At 42.6% G+C, this 27,915-nt stretch overlaps 1 protein-coding gene across 3 annotated transcripts in view; it reads left to right on the plus strand.

Moving 5' to 3' along the window:
* LOC115299910 (S-adenosyl-L-methionine-dependent tRNA 4-demethylwyosine synthase) overlaps positions 1-27,915 on the plus strand; it is a 214,967-nt gene that overhangs the window by 100,329 nt on the left and 86,723 nt on the right. For all 3 annotated transcript variants that reach the window (XR_003912406.1, XM_029949457.1, XM_029949458.1), the window contains exons 11-12: positions 4,718-4,827; positions 16,218-16,395. Coding sequence is in view for 2 of the 3 variants with exons in the window: in XM_029949457.1 (XP_029805317.1) it covers positions 4,718-4,827; positions 16,218-16,395 (288 nt within the window). In the remaining variant the exon portion in view is untranslated. The remainder of the gene's footprint in view (positions 1-4,717; positions 4,828-16,217; positions 16,396-27,915) is intronic.

Raw genomic sequence — 27,915 nt, forward strand, 5'->3', positions numbered from 1 at the left:
TGTGACAGGTTCTTAGTTCTCCTTGTTTTTATGGCTTTAAAACACTTTTGAAAAATCCTGGACGGGGTGCCTGGGTGGCTCAGTCGGTTAAGCATCCGGCTTCGGCTCAGGTCATGATCTCACAGTTTGTGGGTTCGAGCCCCGCGTTGGGTTCTGTGCTGACAGCTAGCTTAGAGCCTGGAGCCTGCTTCGGATTCTGTGTCTCCCTCTCTCTTTGACCCTCCCTTGCTCGTGCTGTCTCTGTCTGTCTCTCAAAAATAAAAAAAAATCCTGGCCAAGTATTTTGCAGAAGGTTCCTCAATTTGTATTTGGTGTATTTTCACAATGAGAATGAGATTATGTATATTTTTGTGTGAAGTAATGTGTCCTCGGTATATCAGTCCTATCAGAAGGTACATGCTTTCAGTTTGACTCACTACTGATGGTGTTCAAGGTATGGATGGAAGCTGGTTTTTTTGTTTCTTTTTGGCTTTTGGATATTCAATTGTTGTAGCACCATTTATTGAAAGGATTGTCCTTTCTCCCTTAAATTGCCTTTGCACCTTTATAAAAAGTCAGTTCACAGTACTGTATGTTGGGTATATTTCTGGTTTCATTTGTCCTTTTGATCTGTGTCTTTCTTTGGCCAATGTCACACATTCTAGTATATAATAAAGACAGTTGATTTTTGTATATTGACCATAAATCTTATGCACTTGTTAGACTCCCTTACTAATTCTCATTAGTTCCAGTATATTTTTTGTAGATTCTTTCAAACTTTCATGTAGACAAACATGTCATTTGTGAAGAGAGAATATACGCCTTATTCTGGCTTCATTTCACTGTTAGGTTTTACATGTTGTATAGGAGTGGTCATAAAGGACATTTTTTTCAGATCTTAAGAGGAAAGCATTCATTAAACAATTTTTTTTAGCATTTTTATTTATTATTGAGAGAGACAGAGCATGACCATGGGAGGGGCAGAGAGAGGGGGAGACACAGAATCTGAAGGAGGCTCTAGGCTCTAGGCTGTCAGCATAGAGCTTGATGTGGGGCTTGAACTCACAAACTGTGAGATCATGACCTGAGCGAAGTTGGATGCTTAACCGAGCCACCCCGGCACCCCAAGCATTCATTCTTTCACTATTAAGTTTGATATTAGCTCTGAGGGTTTTGGATCCCCTTCGTGAGATTAAAGAGATTCTGTTTTATTTTTAGTTTGCTGAGAGTTTTTGTCATTAATGGATGTTGACTTTTATTAGATACTTCTGCATCTATTCAGATCATCATTTTCTTCTTCATTCTGTTAAAATGGTGAACCAGAGGGATGCTGAGGTGGCTCAGTTGGGTTAAATGTTCAACTCTTTTTTAAAAATTAATTAATTAATCAATTAATTAAATTTGAGAGAGACAGAGACAGCTTGAGTAAGGGAGGGTCAGAGGGAGAGGGAGAGAGAGAGAACCCAAAGTATGCTCCACTGTCAGCCTGATCTGGGGCTCGGACTCATGAAGTCATGAGATCATGACCTGAGCCGAAACCAAGAGCCAGATGCTCAGGAGGTTAACCTGAGCCACCCAGGTGTCCCACGTGCCTGACTCTTGATCTCAGGGTTGTGAGTTCAAGCCCTGTGGTGGGCTCCAGGTGCTGGGCATGAAGCCTACTTCAAAAAAAAAAAAATGTGGTGAACTAGAGTGATTGATTTTTGCATATTGAACCAGCCTGTCTTTATGGGATAAACACTACTTAGTTGTAACACATTGTCCTTTTTCTGTGTTGCTGCATTCAATTCGCTTATGGTTTTTGTTCATTTGTTTTGGTTTTCTAGGTTTCTGTGTCTACGTTCATAGAGGGTGTTGATCTGTAGTTTCCTTGTGATGTCTTAATCTTTGTTTTTTTGTATTAAAGTAATGCTAGCCTCATATATTTTTCCATATTTCCTTTTTTAAAAAAAATGTTTACTTAGAGAGAGGGAGAGAGAGAATCCCAAGCAGGCTCCACACCGTCAGCGCAGTGGCCTCTTCTAGCTCCATCTGATAATCTCTGTCTTCATTGATGTGTTTAAACCATTTATATTGAAAGTGACTATTGGTATGGTTTGATTAAAATCTACGTCTTGCTGTCATCTATTCTGTTTTTTAATTTTCTACCTGCTGCATGTTAGTTGAGGACTTTAAGTGATTTTTATATTTAATCTTGGCTTATTATTTATGTATTTTTAAAATATTTTAGAGATTTCCTTAAGGTTTACAACATAATCTTTAATTGATCAGAGTGTACCTTCAAATAATATACCACTTCGTGTGTAGTATAAGGATTTTGCAACAGTGTATTCCCTATTCCTCTTTACTACCCTTTTGCTATGTTGGCATAACTTTTACATAAGTTGCAAACACACTGTACATGGGTACTCATTTTTTACTTACACTGTTGGTTATTTTTAGAGCAATTAAAGGTAAAAAAGGTAAATATGATTTTCCCCTTTACTCTTTTTTTCAGTGCTCATTATTTCTTTGTATAGATTCAGGTTTCTATCTAGTGTATGTTTCTTTAGTCTAAATAATTCCCTTTAACATACCTTGTGATGAAGGTTTGCTGACAAGGAGGGCCCTCAAATTTTCTTTGCAAAACCTTTATTTTCCACTTCTGAAAAAGAACTTTGAGTTTAGAATTCTAGTCTATGAGTTTTGTTCCCTCCCCCCCCTTTTTTTTTGTTTTATTTATTTATTTACTTATTTTGAGAGACAGAGAGAGACAGAGCAAGCAGGGGAGGGTCAGAGAGTGAGGGAGACACAGAATCTGATACAGGCTCCAGGCTCTGAACTAGCTGTCAGCACAGAGCCCGACTTGGGGCTTGAACCCACGACCCTTGAGATCATGACCTGAGCTGAAGCCGGATGCTTAACCGACTGAGCCCCCCGGGCACCCCTGTTTCCTTTTTTTGTTTTTAAGCGTGCTTCTCAGGTGTCATAATTTCAGCTAGCTGGTTTTCTGATGAATCATCAGATATAATTTTTAATCTTTGTTCTTAGGTAATGTATCTTTTTTTATCCTCACCCAAGATTTTCTTATTTTCTTTTGTTTTCATCATATGGATATGGTATTTTTAGGCTTTTTTAAATTTAAATTTTTGATATATCTTGGGGGTGCCTGGGTGGCTCAGCTGGTTAAGCATCCGACCCATGGTTTTGGCCCAGGTCATGATGTCTTGGTTCGTGAATTCAAGCCCTGCATGGCAGGGTGGAGCCTGCTTGGGATACTCCCTCTCCCTCTCTATCCCTCCCCTGCTTCTGCTCTCGCTCGCTCTCTCTCTCTCTCTCTCTCTCTCTCTCCTCACTGTTACTAGTTACTGCTGTACCTGTCGAAGGTCTGTTGTTTTTTCATATTTAGCATTTCTCTTTGGTTGTTGTGTTATAATTTCCATCTCTCTGCTGAATTTACCCATCTGATCTTGCATATTGCCCACCTTTTCTATTAGAGCTTTTAACACATTAATCATATGTTTAAAAATTCCCTGTCAAATCGTTTCAACACTTGTGTCAAGAGTTTTGGTTCAGCCTATTCCTTTGTCCTTTGGGAATGGGTTGCTTTTCTTGGATTTTTTGCATGCTTTTTATTTGTTTGTTTGTTGTTTAAAGTCGGACTTGTTATGTAGTACCTGAGAGGCTGGAGGTGAATAGTTTTTGTGTTTGAAAATCAGTGCACCTTTCCTTTCTGCTAGGCTTCTTTTTGGAAAAAAGGAGTTGGGCTTGAGTTGAGATTTACAGTTTCTGTGCTTACCTTCAGCATTCCACTGGCTTCAGATTCCACTAGGGGATCCTTGTGCTGCTTTGACAGGTTTTTCTTTTTCTTTTTAATGCTTATTTTTGACAGAGAGAGAGAGAGAGAGAGGGAGAGAGAGAGAGAGAGAGAGAGAGGGAGAAAATGAGAGCATGTGGGGGAGGGGCAGAGAGAGGGAGACGGAGAATCTAAAGCAGGCTCGGTGCTGTCATTGCAGAGCCCAGTGTGGGGCTTGAACCCACGAACCATGAGATCATGCCCTGAGCTGAAGTCAGACGTTCAACCAACTAGGCCACCCAGGCACCCTGACACGTTTTTCTTAATGTCTGATCCATCCTAAGCTGTAGGTTCCTACTGTGCTGCCTCTCAGGGAGGGTCAATTACTGTGATTTTGCAACTCTAACAGAAATATTCTATCAGTTGTTAATGGATGCCTGTTAACCTGGCAGTGGGTGCCTGGGAAAAAAGGTTGCACGTTTCATATTGTTCTGATCAAACCCCCAGTCTTAGCCAGGCACTTTTCCACCAGCTAACCCTCTCTGCTAGATGTCATGACTTATAGTAAGCTGGAAAACACTGCTATAAATAGCTGAGCTCCTAGGAGGAAACCAACTCTAATTTTGTGATTTTATGGACTGTGGCATTAGTAGATGATTCGTAGAGATGTTTTTTTAAAAATTTTTTAAAACTGTTTTTTATTTATTTTCAAGAGACAGAGAGACAGTGGGAGCAGGGGAGGGTCAGGGAGGGGCAGAGAGAGAGGGAGACACATAATCCAAAGCAGGCTCCAGGCTCTGAGCTAGCTGTCAGCACAGAGCCTGACACGGGACTCAAACCCATGAACCGTGAGATCATGACCTGAACCGAAGCCCAATGCTTAACCTACTGAGCCACCCAGGTGCCCTATTGTTGAGATGTTTTTATAGAGAGTCTTTTAGAACTTTTGTCTCTTGTTCTCAGGCACCACACCAATCCAGTGGGCACTGAGTGGCGGTGGAAGATGGACCAGCCTGAAATGATCTTGAAGGAAGCCATTGAAAATCATCAGAACATGATTAAGCAGTTTAAAGGTATTTATCTATTTTCTACAAAGGAACGCTAATTAGTGCGAATTAAATTGGCAGCAGAATTGTCCCCACTGGCAACTTTTCTTACAGGGAAGTGAAAACTTTGTAGAGATATTATATACACTTGGGCTTTTTTAGTTTTTACTGACAACTCTTATATCCCATATGATGAAAGAACTAAGAAAACGTAATTCAGAGCTTAGCAATGTGAATATGCTGCACTAGGTCTGCAAGCTTTGCCTGGGAGCGTATTATCATCCATCCTAAACACTTTGATATCATTCTGTCTCAGTAAGCACAAAGCAGCCTAATGAATGGACTGAAAAGTTTAGGTCATTGGAAAAATCTTTAATATCAATTATTTAGTATTAGTTATGTAAATGCCTTATAAAAAAGGAGGGACGCTATTAATAAAAATACCCTCCACGTGATCCATAGTGATGTAAAAATTCTTCCGCCCAGTTTCTGAATTTCTGGATTCAGTTCTGTTTCAGACTTAAACGTATATGACTTTACTGGCGGCTACAGGTTCTCAGGCTTTAGGGTAAATCAGAATCATCTAGAAGGCTTGCCCAAATACAGATTCCTGGTTTCCCTTTCCAGAGATTGTTCAGTAGGTCCGACGTAGGGCCCAGGCGTGTGCATTTCCGCAGCTTTCCGGTGGTGTCGATGTTGGGGACCCCACCTCGAGGCCCAAGGCTGTAGGTGGACCTGGTGGACTTACAAAGTGTAGGCTTGGTAAAGTGTTAGCTGCATATACTGAACTGAAATTTGTTAGGTTCTCGGTTAAATCTGTGTGCGTTTGTCTCCACCTACCGCTTATAAGTCCTCCTGTCCTGTAGCTTCCTTTCCTTTGCTCTGCAACCGGAAAACATGAATTTTAACCGAGGTTGTATTGATAAGGGCACCCTTGTCTAACTTCATATGTGGCGCGTCTTTACGAACCCCAGTAATTAGCATTTTGAAGATCAGGTGATTCTTTTATGTGAAGAAACTTGTGTCAGGTCACTGCTCCTTGGGATTATATTCTAGTTCTTCTAATAAGTGCTTTTTTCTTTTTTAGCACATCAAGCAATTCAGTTCTCAGTAGACACTGACTGGGTGTCCTATAAATTTAAACTCAGTTCTAACACTATCTGGAGGTCGCATCAGGCCCCACAGGGTAAGGGGCCTGTAAGATTGGCCTACCTCAGACCCCAATCACAAGTCAGGGTCGTTACCTGTGCTTCTGACTGGAAGTCAATTGGAGGTTCCTGCTCCCTGTTCTTTGGATTTGATTATTTTATTAGGGTGGCTCACAGAACTCAGAAACACTTACATTTGCTAGTTTATTATAAAGGGTATTTTAGAGGTGGATGGCTAGAGGCAGAGTAACATAAAGCAAAGTCTGCAAACATCCTAAGCCCTGGAGCTTTCTGTCCCAGTAGAACTGGAGTCGGTCACCCCCCGGCACTGGGATGCACTCACTAACCTGAAAGCCCGTCAACTCTTGTTGTTCACGGAGTTTTTATAGCGCTTGACACCCTGGCCCTTTCCCCTGCCAAGAAGGCCCGTGATGTGGTTGAAAATTCCAGCCCCGTAATCACTTAGTCTTTCTGGTGACCAGCCCTGGCCTGGGGCCATTGAAGGGCCCTAAGTCACCTCGTTAGTGTAAACCCGGGTGTGCTCACAGGGGCCCCTAATGAAAGGCTAAAGACACTACGCGCCATCAGGAAATCCCAAGGGATTTAGGAGCTTTGTGCCAGGAATCAGGGCCAAAGACCCAAAGTATTGCTTATTATACCTCAGAACTTGTATCACTGTTCTTATTTTCTTAGGAGAAATTGAGAACAGTAATGCAAATGGTTAAGATCAGTAGTAATTTATTAAAGGTAATTAGTCAACAATTGTGTCTTTATTTTATTTTTTGTGACTTTTCTACAGAAAGGGGACCTGTGTGTCGGTGTACATGCTGACTCACTTTTGTACATCTGCAGAGACGCTCATAAATCCTTAAATTTGTATCTTGGCTTTCAGTTTCAAGCACTTTTTATTTATTTATTTTTAACAAATTACTTTCCCTTGTTTGGATAAAGCTCAGTATCTTTTTTTTTAAAAATTTTTTTAATGTTTTATTTATTTTTTGATACAGAGAGAGACAGAGCATGAGAGGGGGAGGGGCAGAGAGAGAAGGAGACACAGAACTGAAAGCATGCTCCAGGCTCTGAGCTAGCTGTCAGCACAGAGCCTGATGCGGGGCTTGAACCCACGAACATGAGATCTGACCTGAGCCGAAGTCGGAGGCTTAACCGACTGAGCCACCCAGGCACCCCAAGCTCAGTATCTTTTATCAGTGTTTAAGAAAATTAAAACCGGTGAAGAACTAAGTCTTCACATCTGGTGTCAGACCAACAGCAACCATTTTTGATTTAATTAATATTGATTATTGATCTCCAAACAATCCATATGCCTTCTTAAAAATTTTCACGGCGAAGTCTTGTTTTCTTTTGGATAACGTATTGGTCAGAGTTCTCTAGAGAAACAGAGTCTACAGAGGATGGTTGTGTGTGTGTGTGTGTGTGTGTGTGTGTGTGTGTGTGCACGTGCGCAGAGATTGAGAGTGAGAGATTGATTTGGGGAACAGGTTCACATGACTGTGTAGGTTTGGGGTAGACCAGCAGGCTGGGGACTCAGGGAAAAATTGCGGTTCAAATCCAGAGCCGGTCTGCTGGCCCAATCCTTTCTTGGTTGGGCAAAGTCAGTCTCTGTTCTATTAAAGCCTTCAGCTGATTCGCTGAGGTTCACCCACCTTATAGGGGGCAGTCTGCTTTTATACAAAGTCCCCTGACTTAAGTGTTGATCTCATCCAAAAGACAATTCCACTGAAACATCCAGAATAATATCTGACCAAATATCTGGGCACTGTGGTTCAGCCAAGGTGACAGATAAAATTGATCATCACAGATCGTAACGTCGGAAAGCTGACAGATGCCAGTAATTTACCTTTAGATTCTAGTAGGTTTTGTGTTAGTGCCTTTCAGTACTGGGACACCTGTGAGGGTGTGTTTCCCAAGCATCTGGCCATCTCCCTGCACGAGCTGTGCCTCAGGCAGTTGGTGGCAGGAGAAAGCAGCCCTGAGGACGAGGCCTTCCTTCTTTTAGAGATGTCCTTGATGCAGGATGACCGTTTGAATTTTGATAGTAATTTTTCTGACAGGAACATTTTTGCAAATTCACTTCCAATGGAAGGGAGTAATGAATAAATCATAAGGCTGACTTTATTCATGTTAGTAACATGTGTTAGGTGAACTCGGTGAGCACATGTTCTTTATGGTCTGCCTGGCTGGTCTGAAGGGCTTGTCCGGTGCAGCCCAGGGTATCTGATGAGTTACCTTGTACTGACTCTGATCAGTAGGCGTCTCAAATAGTCTTCAGGTTCCCGTCCAGTAAGAAACCAGAGTTTTAAAAAACGTATATTATTTTATAGGGGGAAGATAGAGAATGGGTTGCGGAGGGAAAGAATAGAGCGTATCTGTGGACAAGCGAGTCCTGAAGAGGAGATTAAATGCCTAAGGGGGAGGGAAGGTTACCAATGTTACTGTGACAGCAGAGCAGCTGTTCATGTAATCAACAATAAATTTTCTACAAAGGTGTTCACACTGGAGCTGGTTGACATTTGTGCACTGATACTCCTCAGGGTGACAAAGCAGTTTTTCTTTAAAGCAGCAGCAGTAGTAGTAGAAAATGGATTTATATTTGAACGTGGGGTGGGTGTAGAAAGGCTCACACAGGAGCATAAAGGAGGCCTCATTTGTCACATTTTTATGTTTTCACAAAGAGTGAGAACTCCGTTCATTACCAGCTTTTGGATGGTGGTAACTATTTGTTAATGCTTTTTATTTCATTCCAAGCTTAAACAAGACATTGGCTTTTCTGAAAATGTCTTATCGCTAAAATAAAAAAAAATTTCTTTATTTATTTTGAGAGAGAGCAGGCGCAGGGTAGGGGCAGAGCGAGAAGGAGAGAATCCCAAGCAGGCTCAGCACTGTCAGTGGAGAGCCCGACGTGGAGCTCGAACTCACGAACCATGAGCTGGTGACCTGAGCTAAAATCAGGAGTCGTTCACCTAACCGACTGAGCCGTCGAGGTGGTCTTTATTGTTCCAATAATTATAGTAAACCTGGCTCTGATACTACCGTATTATACAAAGGAAAAAGCCTAATCATTAAAGGATGAAATACACTGTGAGAATCCTCCAGACTCTTCTAGAAAACTGCTGGTAGTCTGCAGCCTTCAACAGACAAACTATGTTAATTGTTTTCTTTATAAAAATATCATAACTTGGGGGAAAATTATGGAATTTTAGTGTTTCAGAATATTGGTTATGTTTTCTGTCTTCTTGGCTCTCAGCAGAAAGTAATCTAAACCATTCAAATTCATGGTTGTTTATTTTACTGTAGACATTCATCAGAAATGAGATTTTAGTTTGTAACGTCACTCAGTCTTTATCAGTGGTTATAGTCTAAAGTTTTCTTTTTTTATGACCCTGAATTCTTGCTGTAATGAGTGAAATCTCTGTGTGCTAGCTTTCATTCATCCCTGGGGGATGGGGTATAAATAAAACCGCTCTCTTCCTTTCTGAATAGTGAGCCTCAGAGTAAGGAGGGCGGGTCTAATACAAGTCACAGTGCGGCTTCTGAAGCCCGTGCCTGGGGCAGCCCTGACCTGCAGCCTGAGTGTGGACTCGCCAGGTGCAAACGCATAACTCTAGATTTAATTTTAGCTCCTGGTGGAGTCTATTCTCTCTCTCTTCCCCAAATCTGAACTCCTCAGTGGGGATTGGTTTGGAGAGGTGACTTAACCCACTGTGATGTGATTACTTGCTTTCCGAGGCCCTTCAGGAAAGTTCCCCTTTCTCTCCTTCCACACCCATATTAGAGTTTTCCGGTTAGAGCACCAGTGCTGTTACCCCGTACGCCCCCTTGTGGCTCGAAAACAGCAAAACCAAATAAAAAAACAAAGGAATGACGCTATCAATGATTTCCTTAGTTGGAATTTGGGTTACATTTTCCTATAGGAAAACATTTTGAATTTGATTAGGTAACACTGAAATAGATTTATTAGTGCTTTAGTTCAGGTATAATGCAGATTAATTTGGTGTTTGGAGGATTTGAATGGTAACTTAATCTTCATTTTAATAACACTATATCATTTCAGGCTTAAAACAGAAATGCTTTAGGAACATTAAAGACAGTTTTCAAAGAACTTCTTAGTTGGTTACATTCTGGCTATCCTGTCTGCGTCCTGTCTTTAGAGAAGGTTTACTCTTAAATAAATTTTTTTATAATGCTTGTTTATTTTTTAGAGAGAGAAAGAATATGAATGGGGGAGGGTCAGAGAGAGAGAGAGAGAGAGAGAGAGAGAGAGAGAGAGAATCTGAAGCAGGCCCTGAGCTGTTAGCACAGAGCCTGACATGGGACTTCAACTCACGAGAACCCTGAGATCATGACCTGAGCTGAAGTTGGGCACTTAACCAACTGAGCCACCCCGGTGCCCCGAGAGGGTTTACTCTGAACCCATTACTCATTGCCCTTATTCCAGATTGGAGTCCTTTGTTTTTTAGTGTGAGTTTCTTTTTTTTAATTTATTTTTTTATTTTTTTAATGTTTTATTTATTTTTGAGACAGAGAGACAGAGCATGAGCGGGGAGGAGCAGAGAGAGGGAGACACAGAATTGGAAGCCGGCTCCAGGCTCTGAGCTGTCAGCACAGAGCCCGATGTGGGGCTTGAGCCCACGAACGTGAGATCATGACCTGAGCCAAAGTTGGAGGCTTAACGGACTGGGCCACCTAGGGGCCCCTAGTGTGCGTTCCTACCCCATGGTGAATACCTGTCTTCTTCCATGGATCTGGTTCAATCATCTTATGATTTTATTTTTGTGGAGGATAACACTTGCTGTGGGTGTTGTTGCTTATTCCCTCTGAGTGTCAAGCTTCAGCTGAGCGGCCAGCCATGAACAGATTTTGAAGATATTCTGAGTTTTTAAATGCTTCCCTTTTGTGCTTGTGTTCTCCCTTCCGAGGGCAATCATTGTCTTTTCAGTTTCCTAATTGAATCACTAAAGTATCTTTCTTTTCATGACCTTCATTAGCTTTCCCTTTATACTCGTGCAAAACTGAGTTTATATTGATTACAAGTGGGTCAGAATTTCAGTGCAGCTCAGCATCTTTGCAGAAGGCTGCCTGTCCCCTCCAAATACCCCACGGCAGGAGGAATCGTTCCCAGAGACTGGGCTGGAGGTTTCCGTGGCTCAGTTCTCCATCAGTGCAGCAGCTGAGCGGGCGCACACTCTTTGTCGGGAACGTCCTCAGTCCTGAAGGTGCAAGATGTTGCTAGATGTTGTTCATCTATAGTTTAAAAGTGGAGTGAACCAAGGGTCTCCGGCAGATGGTTTTCACAGATGAGGTTTGTTGAAGTACACATTCGAAAGAAACCTGGGGGCGGGAGGAGCAGAGCATCACCTGCTCGTGAGAAACCTCCCAGCGGAAGTGACAACAGCTAAGATATCCATGATGTTCAAGCAGGAGGGTTCTTAGGAAGTTCTCTGGCCAGGAGCTATATCGTCATGAGAAGAAAGAAGAGAATGTTTTCTGTCTGACCGACCCACCCTCTTCAAATAGGCATGAATACTCTGTGCTGAGCAATGTGTCCTGTGTATTTTTGTGTTACTTGGTTTTGTTGTTGTGACGTGAGGGTAACGCTTCTGGCATCTTAAGTTTCTGCTTTGGCATCTTCGCCTGAGATAAGGCGTGCTCTGCGTTAATCTGATGGCTCTAGCGATGGTCCAGGATCAGGAAGCTGTTCACGATAAGAAAAAAGTCAGAAACTTGCTAAGGGGGTTGGGGGGGGGATTTCAGAACAACAAAGCACAGTTTAGTAGTGAAGGGGCTGAGGTTTAGGGAAACAGAATAGAGAGAGAGAGAGAGAGAGAGAGAGAGAGAGAGAGAGAGAGAGAGAGAGAGAGAGAGAGAGAGAGGGGGGGGGGGGGGGGGGGAGACCCCGTGGGAAATATCTCTGTAGATGCGTTACTGAACCGTAGCATCTGCTGCTCCCTGGACTATCTTCCTGCTCCAGAGCTTCTTTCTATTAGAAATTTAGAGGATGTCTTCTTTTCTGACCTATTTCCTTGAGGACAGTGAAGGCAGGCAGGAGATTGCGTCCCTGAGGGCCTTATTTCAGGAAAGATCACTAGAATAGCCTCTGGCAGTGAGCATGAAATAGAAATGTGCTTTTATGAAGGAGAGAACCGAGACCTTGCATATTCTTCTCAATACCTTACTTCTGAGAAAGTTAGGATGATTTTCAAATGCCGGAATTATTACTCTTAGAAGATTTATCCATGGGGATTTTTTTCTGTCTTGGTTTTTGTTGTTGTCATGTGTAAATGGGCAAGTTGATGTTAGTTCAGGCTCTCAGAGAAGGTGACAGCCGGTCCCTTTGCTTTTCCATCTTCCTCCTTCCTCGTCTGCTCCTTGGTCGTGTCCTCTGCCGACCCCTCTGGCTTTCTCTAGATACGCGACTGTCCTAGCACTCAGTTCTCTTCTCTGTCTACACTCAGTGCCCTGACAATCTTGTTCAGGTCTGGAATGGAAATACCAAATGTTCGCCAAAATGTTTGTTTCCACCCAGTCCATTCGTCCAGAATCCAAACTTGAACGTTTGATGTTCATGCATACATGTAACAGAAATATCAAACCTCAACGGTCTGAAATTGACCACAGGCTATTCCCTCCCTGCCACACCTGTCATCCCCAAGGCTTTTTGTTGGTCTCGGTTGGTGGCAGCTCGGTTGGTGGCAGCTCGGTCACTCTGGCCAAAAGCTTTGTAGGAATCATGGACACCTCTCTTGGTCTCATATCCTGCATCCAGTCCATTAGAAAGTCCTATTGATTAGATCTTCAAGATCGATCTCTTCCTGGAGCCTCCACACTCACCACGGCCTTGGAAGCCCCCAGCGTTCTTGCCAGATTGTACAGGAGCCTCTTGCCGGAGGAGCCTGTCTCTTCGCCCCTTTCTTCTCAGTGTAGCGCCCAGGGCGTTCTGTTCAGGGGCGACTGAAGTTATGCCACTTTTCTCAAAACCCTGCAGTGACTACCCATGTTTCTCACCCACCATAGGGCCTCTGCTCCGCTGTCCCCACCTGGAGTGCCCGTTCCCTCTCTGTCCCCTGGCCCCCTCCCCATTGCCTTCAAGTCAGACCTCGCCTTTCCAGTGAGCTCCTTCTCACCACCCTATTTACGGGGCAGCTGCCCCTTTGGGCCCTTAGTTTTCTTTACCCGGCTCTACCTTTTCTGTTCCATATGCTTGTCCCCTTCTAATATACTAAAGATATACGTGCCCTTAGCCACACGTGGCCCTTTACATTTGAATGAATGAAAATTAAATTAAATAAAAAATATGGTTCATTGTCACTGACACCACATCTTAAGTGCTCAGGAGACGTGTGGCTGGTGGCTGCGGCGTTGGGTTGGACCGAGAACATTCACATCATCTCAGCACATTTTCTGGGACCACACTGGTACCGAATGCACAGATTTATTACGTTTAATGTTTATTCTCTGTCTCTCACAAGCCTATAAGCTTCACAAAGGCAGAGGGTTTTCTCTAAATAGAGAAGTTATTTATAAAACTATTTACAAAACTTTTGCCAGAGAAAACTTGCCTAGAACGCTATTTGACACACAGTAGGTAATCAATAAATATATGTTGAATTGAGTGGAATTACCATTATAATGAAGATAATTGAGAGACTGAGTTTCTGCTTCAGTTCACAAAATAAATAATTATTATTGAAATAAAAATATTTTCAACTAGCATTTTTTTGAATCCTTTTGTGCTGGGCCTGGCACTGCACTAGGTATTTCACTGAATTCTTACAAAAGCTGCCCAAGCGCGCGCGCGCAGATCTGAGACTGGGTAGAAAGAGGTTGAGCGGCTTGACCAAGGACAAGCAGCTCAGTGGTAGAACCAGAATTTAGACCAGCTTCACATGACGTCCAGGGGTTAGGGCCCCGCCAGTGCTCAATTATTCTGAGTTTCAGGTTGAGTCTGTCCTTCTACTCCTCAGCGCATACGGGGATTAAAATTAATGATATTTTTTATAAAAAGGAAATTGTATGCTTAATGCTGAGTTGTTTTGGCAACATAGAGTGAGTCAAGGATCAGGTGGTAATGGAAATCTTGATTCGCCTGAGTTAAGATCTTAGATATCAGTCACCTAAAAAATTATTCGTTTAAAAATACCGATGTGAAATATGAAGTACATTCTCAGAATTGCAGTTAAGTGGTGATCAAAAAAGATGTCACCTGCCACATTTAGATTGTTCTGATTTTAGCTTGTATTGTGTTAGTTCGATCTCTTGGATATTTAGTTGCAGTTGCTTATTTCCACAGAGAGAGAGAGAGAGAGAGAGAGGGAGGGAGAGTGTGTGTGTGTGTGTGTGTGTGTGTGTGTGTGTGTGTGTATAAAAATAAAATCACTTCCTGGAAACCAAGGCACAAATGAGCATTGAAAGTTGCTTTTGTTTTCTCTAGGTTTGTTCATTGTTAAGGTGATATTGACTGGGATTTAATAATTTTAAGAACCTAGGATAATGGCAGTAATAGCCAGTTTTTATTGAATGTTTCTTTTCTGTCAGACACTCTGCTAAAGTCTTTTGCATTCATTATCTCAGTTAATGCCAACAAAAACTCTTTGAGGTGGGGACTGTGTAGAGTTAAGGAAATGCTGTGTCAAAGGTGACTAACTGAGTGACCCAGAGGGAATATGAACATGCCCCCTTCCACCCCCAGTCTCCACAAGAAATCTGTAGCCTTTGGAGACTTTTCTTTGAAAAAGAACCTAGAGAGAATTGATAGAAATAGCTGAAGTAAAGTAGATACATTTTCCTTTCCCTTAAAATTTTTTCTAATGTTTATTTTTGAGAGAGAGAGAGAGTGCGAGCAGAAGAGGGGCAGAGAAAGAGGGAGACATAATTGTAAGCAGGCTCCAGGCTCTGAGCTGTCAGTACAGAGCCCAATGCGGGGCTCGAACCCACGAACTGTGAGATCGTGACTTGAGCCAAAGTCAGATGCCCAAACGACTGGGCCACTCAGGCGCCCCAGGATCACTTGAGTTTCAGAAGCTCCCATTATCCTGGCTGACACCCAGTGGATCTAGTTTTTGACCTTCCAGGTGATTCTAACATGTAGTCAAAGGTGAGAACTTCAGGTTTCTTTTTCTCTCCTATATACTTTTGGATCAACTCTATCTAGTTTCACAATTCAGAATACTTGAGGAATGAAGGGGGAAATGACTGGTCTAGAAGAGGCTTTTCATTATACTGAATTCATTACCCTCACCCCCCATATTTTTGTGGTAAAATATACATAACAGAATTTACCATTGCTGCCAAGAGATATTTTTTAATGTTTATTTATATTTGAGAGAGAGAGAAAGACAGCACGAGCAGGGGAGGGGCAGAGAGAGATGGATACAGAATCCGAAGCAGGCTCCGGGCTCTGAGCTTTCAGCACAGCACCTGATGTGGGGCTCGAACCCACGGATCCGTGAGATCATGACCTGAGCCGAAGTTCAGATGCTTACCAGACTGGGCCACCCAGGTGGCACTCATTGCAGCCATTTTTAAAGTGTATGATTCAGTGCCATTAGGTACATTGTGAATATGGGGCAGACATCAGCACTATCCATTTTGAGAACTTGGTCATCATCCCTAACAGAAGTTCTGTACCCAAGAAAAAATAACTCCTCGCTTCTCCCTCTTCCCGGCCTCTGATAACCTTCTACTTTCTGTCTCTCTGAATTTGCCTATTCTGGGTGCTTCAGATAAGTAAAAGTATACAGTCTCTGTCCCTGCGTATCGGGCTTACTTCACTTAGCATAGATTCATCCACGTTGTGGCCTGTCAGCATAGCACTTCCTTGCAAGGCCGAATAACCTTCCTTTGCATGTTTATACTAAATTTTGTTTATCCACTTATCTGTTGATAAACATTGGAGCTCATTTCCTTAAACCAACACGAAAGAATACAGAGCTAAGCAAATTATGGAAAGTAATACGTTCTGCATTTCACATAATTAGTGATCAGAGTTCATTTCGCCTGCTCGTGTTGATGTAGTTTAATTAGTATTAAAACGGAGGGCGGTATTGCTGATTTTTCTGATTTACTAATTCTAGTTCTTCCCCCCCTCCCAGCCCTTGTTTTGTATTATTTGAATGGTATTGCAATTGGATTTTTCTTCTTTAACTGAAGAACCATTAAAAAAAAGTAAAACTCTTTAATTAAGAAAAAAATAAAAGTCATAGCCTGTCTCTGTGCCTCTCTGACCTTGTTCCTTTTCCCTGTGTCCTTCAGGGGTCCCAGGTGTCAAAGAAGATCGTTTTGAGGAGGGGATGATGGTAAAGCACTGTGCGTTGTCCCTTGTGGGCGAACCCATCATGTACCCGGAAATCAATAGGTTTTTGAAATTACTCCACGAGTGTAAAATCTCCAGTTTCCTGGTCACAAACGCACAATTCCCTGTGGAAATCAGGTGAGACTCCCAGCTTATTAAGATATTCTTCTTGGATCCGTGTTTGACTGAGACACGAAATAGGCAGTAATGTATTCCAAAAGGACTCACCGATTCCCAGCTACAGACAGATGTTGGGCACTTTGGGAACAAAGATGGTTCTGCTCTTAAAAAAAACTCACTCTACTAGGGAAGATAGCCGTAAAAAGAGTAGAGTCACACATTAGTTGCTGGGGGAGTTCAAAAGAGAATGCAGTCTTTCTTTCCAGAGGCGAGAAATAGTAAAATTTCTCAGGAAAGCCATCATTTAATTGGGATCTTGAAGGTAGGAAGCTGTAATTCTTAATAAGAACCCCCCGCCCCGAGAAAGGTAGGAAGTTAGGGTATTTGAGGCACCATTATGTAAATATAGTTCTGGACCACAGAGTGCGCGAAGGAGACTGGCAGCAGGAAACCAAGTTGAAAAGTCGGGGGTAGATTGTAGAGGATTTCAAGTGCGGGTCTTTGGAAAGACCTTGCTTCCTGCAGAGCCGTCTGCCAGCACGGTATAAAGTGGGAGAGCCAAAAAAGCAGGCAACTGGATAGAATGTACGTTCGGGTAAGAGTCATAAAGATGAAAGCAGGACAGTGAGAATAAGGAGTCCTAAAAAAGATATTATCGAGGCATAATGGATCGGCTTGGCACAGGGCATGGCGCTGAGAACCCAGCACAGAAGCGGACCAATTACCGCCTGGGAGGGTTCCAGCCTCGCTGACTGCTGGGATTATGGGGCCCCAGAAAGTAGAGGATCACAGAAGGAGGGAACAGGTTTTGTAGGTAAGGTGATGAGTTAGTGTGGATGACTCGGAGGGAGCACTTTCCAGATAGAGAGGACTGTTTTGTGGGGCCTGGAAACGACCTGTTTTTGTATTCTACTTGAACTAGTAGAATTCTAATTCACATATTCTAATACCAAAGACAGCACGTTTTATTGCTATACCTCTGTTTTCCCCACTAGACTGGTGACCCCAGCTTATTTATCTCTACGTCATCAGTGTGGTGCCTGTAAGTTCTCAGTAGCTGGCTGGTGAAATATGGGGGAAATTCCCACATAGGGATGGAAGACAATGAACTTCTAAAATTCTAAGCTGTTTCGTAAATGCTGACCGCTAATGAACCACATGAAAAAAGAAAATAATTGCCAAATATAAAAAGACACGATTAGAGTGACGTCAGAGTCATGGCAGCCTGTCTTGTTCCTTTCTTCTCTTGCCTTCCATTTCCAACTAATGAGCTATGTATAACACACCTCTGTGCAGCGCACCAGGACACCCAGAGATTTACTCATGTGTGTGCCCCAGAGTGCGTGGACTGGGTGTTGGAGGAGGCTGTGGAGAGAGGGGAGTGTGAGCAGAGGCCGCAGAGACAGGTCTGGTAGGGGCAAGGACCACTCTGCTGGCAGAGGAGGTGGAGGCTGAAGGCATTTGCCACACAGCTGGGGGACCCACTGCCCTCTCTGAGAGACCACGGTGACTAGGGGAAAGGAAAGGGAAAGGAAGAAGGCAGACACAGAACTGACAGGAAGTGTTTCCTGCTATCTGCCCGGAGGGGATTTAGGTTAAAGGACTGCCCTGGAGCCCTGGGAATTCCCCGCTTGAAGATCCTCCTACCTGGTCATGGGCACACCCACAGCCTCAGGTGCCAAGCACACACCTCCTTCCATTTTGTGCCCCCGCCCCCAAGTCACTGCTCTCCCCACCTTAGCGAAGAGCCCACTCGGGTGAGAAACCAAAAACTTGTGCTTTAGCACCACCTTCTGGAAGAGAAAAGGAAGACTCCCCTTTACCAACCTTAGAAAAAAGGAAAGGCTTTACCTAAGTAAGCAAGGTGTTTCCTACTTCAGATTCAGTGGCAGAGGCACTTATCATGAATCACTATAAAAAATCATGGTGGTATCACAAAAGAAAAACGACAATCTTCCAGCAACGAGACCCCTAAAACACAGACTATTCCAATCTAACTGATGACATAATTTAAACTAGCTATTGTGACAAAATTCAGCAAGCTACAAGAAGACTTAGAAAGGCAATACAGTGATCTCAGGAATAAAATTAATGAATAGAAGTACCTATTCTACTTTACTGGGGTACCTGGGTGGCTCAGTCGGTTAAGCATCCAACTCTTGATCTGAGCTCAGGTTTGATCTCAGGGTTGTGAGTTCAAGCCCTGCTTTGGGCTCTGCGCTGGGTGTGAAGCCTACTTTAAAAAAAAAAAAAGGAGTACTTTACCAATGGTATTGAAATTCTAAAGAAGAGCCAAACAGAAACTCTGAAACTGAAGAACTCAATAAATGACATGAAGAATGCATTTAGAAAGCATCAGCAACAGAGCAGATCAAATAGAAGAGAGAATTAGTGAGCTGGAAGAAAGGAATCTGGAAATGATTTTTAAAATATTTACAGTCATTTATTTTCTTATCAGAATGATAACATTGACATTAATCGTTTTTTAAAAATATAATTTGTTGTCAAGTTAGCTAACATACAGTGCATACATTGTGCTCTTGGCTTCGGGAGTAGATTCCCGTGATTGATCACACATACAACACCCAGTGCTCATCCCAGCAAGTGCCCTCCTCAGTGCTCGTTACCCATTTTCCCCTCTCTCCTGTCCCCCCATCAACTCTGTTTGTTCTCTGTATTGAAGAGTCTTATGGTTTGCTTCCCTGTCTGTTTGAAACACTTATCTCAGTATGAAAAAACCTTCTTCAAGACACATTATATTGAAACTGTCAAAAGTCAATGATAAAGAATTTTAAAGGTAGTGGGGGGAGAAAGAAAGGTAGTAACTTAAAAAGGAACCTGGTTTTGGCTATCAGCAGATTTCTCAGCAGAAACTCTATAGCCTTAGGGAGAGGAATGACTTTTAAAAATATTGAAAGATAAAAACTACCCACCAAAAATACCTGGAAAAGTTATCCTTCAGATATGAAGGAAAGATAAAGTCTTTCCCAGACAAAAACTGAGGGGAGGTCACCACCACTAGACCTGCCTTACAAGATATGTTGCAAGGGGCTCTTCAAGCTGAAATGAGAAGATGAAAGTACACACAAAACTCTGATTAAGGTCATAAATAGACAATCAGAATTAGAAAACTGTAACCCCCTTTATTAGAATAGCATATTATACTCTTAATTATAGTATAAAGGTTAAAGGATAAACAAGCATTAAAAATGATTATGGCTACTATAACTTGGTAACAAAATCACAACATGAAAAGATGATTTGTGACATCAAAAATACTGAATAAAATGGGGCACCTGGGTGGCTCAGTTGGTTAAGCGTCTGATTCTTGATCTCAGCTCAGGTCTTGATCTCAGGGTTGTGAGTACAAGCCCCACATTGACTCTGCATTGGCCATGGCGCCTACTTGAAAAAAAAAAAAAGAAAGAAAAGGATGGGAATCTTTATAGGTAAATCAAGGTAAATCTTTATCACCAGGGGAAAACAATGAGTGTCTTATCTATGAGATGTGTTTGTAACCTTCATGGTAACCACTAAGCAAATATGCAGAGTACTGACATGAAACATAAGGAAAAGGAAGCCTGAGCAAATCACCATGGAAAACCACCAACTTATGAGGAAGGAACAGAAGGAAAAAGAAACAATGGAAAGGCAAGAGATAAGATGGCCCTAGTAAATCCTTACTTATCAGTAATCACCCACAATGTAAACAGGATGAATTCACCAATCACAAGACTCAGAGGGGCTGAATGGATTTAAGACCACAAGACTCAACTATATGCTGCCTGCAGTAGACTTATTTCAGCTCTAAAGACTCACACAGACTCCAAGTGAAAGGGTGGAAGATGATATTCCAAGATGGAATGGAAACAAAAGAAAGTAGGTAGAGCAATACTAATATCAGACAAAATCGACTTCAAGCCAAAAAGGGTAACAAGAGACAAAGAAGGTTATTATGTAATGATAAATAAATCATTATTATATCAAGAAGATCAAACACTTGCAAACTGTATAGTCCTAATATCCAAGCACTGAAATATATTAAGCAGATACTGAGAGATCTTGAGGTTTAAATAGATAATTCAGTAAGGGACCTAAACACTTCACTGTCAGCAGTGGATAGATCATTGAGATAGGAAGTCAATAAGGAAACTTGGAATTGAACCACACTTTAGAACAAATGGACTTAACAGACATACACAGAACATTCCAAAATAACTAGTCAACGTAGTAACAAAAACAATCTGATTAGAAAATGGGCAGAAGAGCTAAAAAGGCATTTTTGCAAAGAGGACATCAAAATGGCCAACAGGTGCATGAAAAGATGCTCACCGTCACTAATCAGGGAGATGCAGATCAAAACCATAATGAGATCCCACCTCAACTCTTGTTAAAATGGCTGTCATTGAGAAGACGAGAGACAACAGGTGCCAGTGAGGATGTGGTGAAAAGGGAACCTTTTGTATAATACATTATTGGTGGGAATGTAAATTGGTCCAACCACCATGGAAAAGGATATAGAAGTTTGTCAAAAAATCAAAAATAGATCTACCATATGATCCAGCAATTCTACTTCTGGATGTACACCCAAAGAAAATGAAAAGAGGATTTCGATGAGATATGTACTCCCATGTTTATTGCAGCATTATTCACCATAGCCAAGATACGGAGACAACCCAAATGCCCACAGTGTGGTACGGTACACAGTGAAATATATTCATCCACGAGGAAGCAGGATATGCTGCCACTTGGAACAAGTTGGATGGATTTCAAGCACATTATGCTATGCAAGTCAGACAAAGACAAGGACTTATATGTGGAATCTAAAAAAGTTAAATGTTAGGGGAAAAAAAGTAAAATGGTGGTGACCAGGGAACAAGGTGGGTATAAGATTGGATGGTTAATGGTACAGACTTGTAACAAGTAGTAAATAAGCCATAGAGATCTAATGCATAGTATAATGAATAGACATAATAATAATGTACTATAATTATGTCATGTACTATATTGGCAACCGTATTACAGTATAAATGTAATATGCTATATACCTTAAACTTATGCCAGGTTAAATGTCCAATTTGGTAAATAAAAGAGACACTATTGTTTGTAAAAAGCATGATCATACACACACAGGTAGGCACAAAGTTTAACATCATAGGAAATCAGAGAGTTGGTTAAAATTATTGGCCGCTGGGCAGTAATATGAAAACCAGTGACATTGTCACCACAATAGCTAAAAAATATTTTACAACTTTTTGAAGTTGTGTAAAAAGATAAAGTTAAATGGGAAATGTTTTTAAAATGTCAGTGTATAAATTTTGCTTAGGGTTACCATTCCTTTTTTAAGAAACTTCTGTTTGGTTTAAAACCCCTGGGTTTTCAGATGGCTCATGAGGGAGAAGTTGGAATGGAGAGGTGCTACCACACACACACACACACACACACACACGCACACACACACACACGCACACACACACACACACACGTACATGCACAGCATATACAAAAATGGAGTCTATCCCAAATTTAAGGCATATTGTATATGTGTAAAAGAATTAAATCTGCCCCAAATAGGATGTAGGTGATTCCCTACAAAATGATAACCAGGGAAGATAATTCATTGTTTGCTCATGCACAGTATTCTTTGTGAATACCAGTATGGACTGGGGAGAATGACACAGAAGTAAATAAGTCGCGTACCCGAAAGCATCCACAAAAATGGCTGACTCATGGGGAACATTCAGGAAGTGTCACCGGGTCTTTCTTCCCCACTCTGGCTGGTGAGCCTCCTCTTGTCAGCAGGCATGACACGATGCTGGGACTGGTCTTGCCTGCCATCGGTGACCAAATGGGCACAAAGGCATTGATTAACCAGTCTTTTAGAATGACACTGGTAAACTGGAGGGAGGCGGAGAGGAAGAGGTGCAGTGGTAGGGATGGGGGAAGGGGAAATTAGCAAATTTCTCCGACCTTGAACACAAGAGTTAAAACACACGGAAGGGTACACCCTGTGCAGAATACGCAAGAAAGAAAGAGTGCTTAGAAAGGCGAAGTTCTGTGTTGGATTTCTAAAGCATTCCTTGAGCTCCTAAGTTAAGGGTGCCGTGGTTCAAGGAGTGTGTCTTTTCTTGAGTTACGTCTTTCCCTGGGCAAAGGAGAGAATACGTGGGAAGCAGCCATTTTAGGTTTGGACCTCAGAGAGCTGGCATATCTGGGTATTTATTGAAATATCTATATGTAGAGAGGAAAAAACCCAAAGCTGAGATTGACTGGTTATTGCTGGGATCTGAGAAGAATTTCTGATAATTGATACCCTCATAGAAATGGATTAAAGAGCTTAATGTTTAGGTGCACCTTTCTCTAAAACAGAGCAATCCTACTGGCGTGGCAGTAGTATGTTAGGGACCCTAAATATGAGGTAACTTCCTACCCCACGTTTCTCAAAAGAATGATATAAATCGTTCAGAAAAAATTTTAAAGAAGAGCACCAAGAGTTGACATACCAAATAGTACTATGTGTTATAAAACTACAAGTTTCAAAGACTCTGAGCTGCAGAGTAGCGAAACAAAATAATCCTGAGGTGCTCCTACTTTTAAACTAGTACGTTCCTGACTTGAGGCCTCTTTGAATTGAGCTAGGTGCTCTCTCACTTTTACCCCTGTGGCCCAAGAGCAAATGGAAAGAGAAATGCTTCTCCAAGTACAGGCGGTATGTAGAGGAATCCGAATCCTAGTTGTCTCTGGTGTCAGTGTCTTTCAGAAAAACGGGACAGTAGATTTATGAACATAGCCTAGAGGTCATGAATTTTGGAAGTCCCGCCTAATGTTTATACTGCTAATCCTGTACAGAAATCCAGGAGCTTCCGGAGCGCCTGGGTGGCTCAGTCAGTTAAGTGTCCCGATTTTGGCTCAGGTCATAATCTCACGGTTCGTGAGTTGGAGCCCAGTATCAGGCTCTGTGACAGCTTGGAGCCTGGAGGCTGCTTTGGATTGTGTGTTTCTCTCTTTCTGCTCCTCCCCCACTCACTCTCAGATTCTCTCACTCTCCCCTCCCAAAATAAATAAATATTAAAAAATTTTTTTTAAAAAGTTCAGCTCCTTCAGTTGAGCTATCAAGTGGACATCTTGCCACCATTTTATCGTTGAGCATGCACTAGGAAGTAATGAAGCTGTCTGAGTGACTGGGGGTTTATCAAGTGATGCTTTTTATTAAAAATGTTTTTCCTAGGTTACTGCGGTACCGTCCATACTCTGATATCTTCTAAGGAGAATCTTTTTTTTTTTTTTTATGTTTTTAAATTTTATTTTTGAGAGAGAAAGACAGCATGAGCAGGGGAGGGGCAGAGAGAGAGAGAGAGACACAGAATCCGAAGCAGGCTCCGGGCTCTGATCTGTCAGCACAGCACCCGACGTGGGGCTCGAACCCACGAACCATGAGATCATGACCTGAGCTGAAGCCGGATGCTCAACTGACTTCTTGACTTTGTCAGTTGGCCTTCCCTTGACCCACATGTAGGTGTTACATTCAGGCTACTTGCCTTTTCAAGATACTCAACTTTTCCTTAAGAGAATTTCATTTTCCCCTCCAGCTCCAAAGTATGTGGCTCTTTGTTGACAGTTCCTCCACTGAGGGGCATTTTTACAGTGAGTGGTCCTCAAGGATTCTGAAGGATAGAAGCAAACACCTCAGGCAAATGAGAAAGTTACGAGACTCTGTGCAGCTTTATGATTTTGTCAACACAGAAACTAATAAAAGTGACGAGAGTATGTGAGACACTTAGTATTAACAATAGGACCAGTAGTGATTGGACCATAAAAGCCTTCCTCTTGAGGAAAAGCCCTCTTCATTCCACCCAAGCAAGTGGTTTTATAATGGTATTTTTGATAGGCATATAACCGATACATTATAGCATCTTATCAGTTATCTCTTCTTACAATCACTCATCTTAAAGCTGAGTCACTCAAACTAACAACAGTTTTATTTAGCTCATAATTCTGGGTCAGCCGGGAGGTCATTTGAACTCATCTGGCTTTGCTGGCCTCAGTGTTCGTGTGTCACTTGGCGGACCTGCTGGGCGGGCTGGTTTATGATGGCCACGGCCGGGACCCCTGGCGCTTCTACTCATGTGGCTTATTTTCCAGCAAGTTAGTCTGAACTAAATTGCGTGGCGGCGGGGTGTCAGAGAGCAGCAGGAGACGGCAAGCTCCCGTGCCCAAGCATCTTTTGAGCTCCCCCCCCCCCCCCCGCCCCTGTGGGTCACGCTTGCTCACTTCCATTGGCCAGAGCAAGTCACATCTGAGCCTAGAGTCAGTGAGAGGGCACTCATAGCTGCAGGGCAAGGGACGTGGATCTAGGGAGAGGAGGAATTTATGTCCATGTTTGCAGTCCACTCTGTGGCACTACAGGCCATGGTTGTCAAGGAGGCTAAGCTTGAACCACTGGGACCCAGCATTTTTTAGGAACTCAGTTGAAAAAAACAATAGTTATATGGGGATGGACGGAGGGTCATTAAGACCAGAGGTTTCAGATTGGCAGTTTATCAGAAGTAGGTTTTATTTGTCCTGCCCTGTGTTCAAAAGCTTTTTTGTTTGTTTGTTTGAGCCTGTTGTTTATTATTTGAGCCAACATTTAACATCCAGAGATGTTGTATAAATCTGAATTTCTGACTTTTGGAAAAGACAATCCGGCAAACTGGTCAAAGGCCAAGTATAAAGCACTGTTTTTACCACATTACAACACTTCACTCTCATCTGGTTTTATTACTCACTGCACTTCTGACACCAGATGTGCGGGTTTTTCCACATCAAGCCATTCTCTAGTTCTCTGTGGACACCCGCGGGGTGTCCTACAGTTCAGTTATGACACTGCCTGCAGTTCGTGCAGACCGCATGGGCTCAAGGCTCAGTCTCACACGACTGCCCCGCCTCATACCCCGGTCACAGTCCTGGATTGTACCCGTACTTCTGACCAACCAGTTCTAGATTGGGGCTTCCCAGGACTTGCTCCCCAGGTTGAGTATAGAATAGCTCACAGAAATCAGGGAAAACCGTTTCCTTAGATCGTTGGATTATTATAAAGGATACAACTCAGGAATAGCCAAGTGGAAGAGATGCATGGGGCAAGGCCTGGGGGAAGGGCGTTACACTTCCATACCGCCTCCCGGAGCACCACCCTCCCAGGACCTCCGTGTGTTCACCCACCTGGAAGCCTTCTGAGCCCCATCATTTCAGGGGTTTTACGGAGGTTCCATCACATTGTCACGATGGATTCAATCATTGCCAGTTGGTGATTAGCTCCGCCTCTAGCCTGTCTCCCCTCCCTAGAGGTTAGGGGTGAGGCAGGGCTGAAAGTTCCAACCCTGTAATCATGTGACTGGTTCTTCTGTCCACCAGCCCCTATCCTGAAGCTGTCTAGGGACCCATCAGGAGTCACCTCAGTAGTAAAATAATTCTTTAGGCTTGTAGGTGGCTATCACAGATGCTCCCCTCACCCCTGTCACTCAGGAAGTCCCCAGGGTTCTAGGAGCTTCATGCCAGGAACTAGGGACAAAGATCAGAGATATATATCTTCTCACACCATGTAATGGTTATCTTTACGATGAAGTCTGTGGTTTTCAGCGTGCCCGACTATTCTCCATTTTGTCGTCTCCTCCACCGTGAATCTAAGTATCACCTGCCCCTTGTCAGAGAGATTGCCCTATTCATTCTCTTACAGCAGCGAAATTTCTGTCACCGTTTCTAACCAGTGTGGAACAACAAAGGGTAGACTGTGTGTTCCACACGCAGTCCGTGTTTTGGTGTCCAAAGAACTTTTTCCCTTAAGAGTGGTTTGCTTGATTCATGCTGTCCTCGGCTTCTACAGACGTGGGAAATTCGGACCTTATTCTGATCCTGTGTAGTCTGTGCTTGCATTCAAGCCTGCAGTCAGAAGGGTCCATCACACCGTTTGTCTACCAGAGCACACCATGTCCCTCCTTCTTCTAAATTGCCCTGTGCTGTGATGCCAGCGACCTACAGAAAGACACCTTGTTAAAAGCAGACCTCTGGAGGTCGTCATGTTGTAAGGTAATGAAGTTGTCGAGAGTGATGTTCTACAAATCCTAGTGGTCTCTTCTCTCTGAGGACTCACAGAGAGCTGACTGATGTGTTATTCCTTTGTGTTCATTTGCAACCTGTGACTGTGTCCCCCTCTTTATAAACGTGTTGGGGTTAGAGGCTCTTTGTAGACTGGCACGTTCTTAGCTTTGTCTTGAGTCCCCCGTTATTTTTATTTTATCATTATTTCCTTATCTGTGTATTTTGTATTATTTTTACGTTTACATCTAAAATCTTATTTTTTTTCTTTTTTGGTAGAATATTGTTGATACAAAGCTTTCTGTGTGCTACCTGCTGATCATAAGAGGATAGAACTATGTTCCATATTTAACTCTGGCACAATTAACCCTTTGCTTCTCAGACCTCTCCCCGCCCCCCAAATTTGTCCTTATGTTCATTGACCTTTGAGCACCTTCTTCTGAAACCGTGTGAACTTCATTCTGTGTTGATTCTTCCAGTGGTATTTCTGTTATTTTGTTTGCTGTGTTTTGTTTTCTTGGGGTTTTGTTTGTTTTTGAGAGAGAGAGAGAGAGAGAGAGAGAGAGAGAGCAAGCAGGGGGAAGGGCAAAGGGAGAGGGAGAATCTTGAGCAGGCTCCACGCTAAGTATGTGGTTGCAGGGTCAATGCGGGGTTCGATCGCATGATCCTGGGATCATGACCTGAGCCAAAATAGAGTCAGACACTCAACTGACTGAGACACCCAGGTGTCCCTGTTTTCTTTAGTTCTTGCTAAGACATTCACCATATGTTAGAGAACCTCTATAAATTGTATCGTTTTTCACATATTAGATGCTTATTGAATGTTTAAAGAAATGTGTGAGTTCTAATAAAAATAAAGTTTTCTTGTATTTCTTAGCTCCAGGTGGTTACAGGAAGCTGCTTACAATGAAATGAAAATGATAAATATCACCTGATCCTTTCCGTAGAAGCTTCTTCCCCCCTCTCAGCCTGCTTTGTTTGTAGCAAGCATGTAAAATTTAAAATACAGTCTCCTCTCGTGTCTGTGCATTGATAGAACATTTTTCAGAAATATGCATGCCTGGATAAGCTAAAGAGAGAGAGACAGGAAGTACAGTGAGGTGGTAAGAGCTGGGCTCTGGTCTAAAAGAGGCTTTCAATCTTTACTGGCTCTCTCGCTGTCTTAGTAATTCTGGGAAGGTGACTGCTCCGGGCCTTGCTTCCTAACCTGTGAGCTGACTTGGTATTAATGTGGCATTGGAGTATATGAGATAATGCATGGAAGCACTTAGCAGCTTCACTTCTGGAAAGGTAGGCTAAATAATAATCAGTCAAAGTATACTTTAAGCCCACCGTTACTTGAGATAAGATGGACAATTCTTTTTTTTTTTTCTCCATAATATTTTATTGTCAAATTGTTTTCCATACAACATCCAGTGCTCTTCCCCTTAAGTGCCCTCCACCATCACCACCACCTCTTTTCCC

Source organism: Suricata suricatta, chromosome 8, assembly GCF_006229205.1.
Source record: "Suricata suricatta isolate VVHF042 chromosome 8, meerkat_22Aug2017_6uvM2_HiC, whole genome shotgun sequence".
NCBI classification, from domain to species: Eukaryota; Metazoa; Chordata; class Mammalia; order Carnivora; family Herpestidae; genus Suricata; species Suricata suricatta.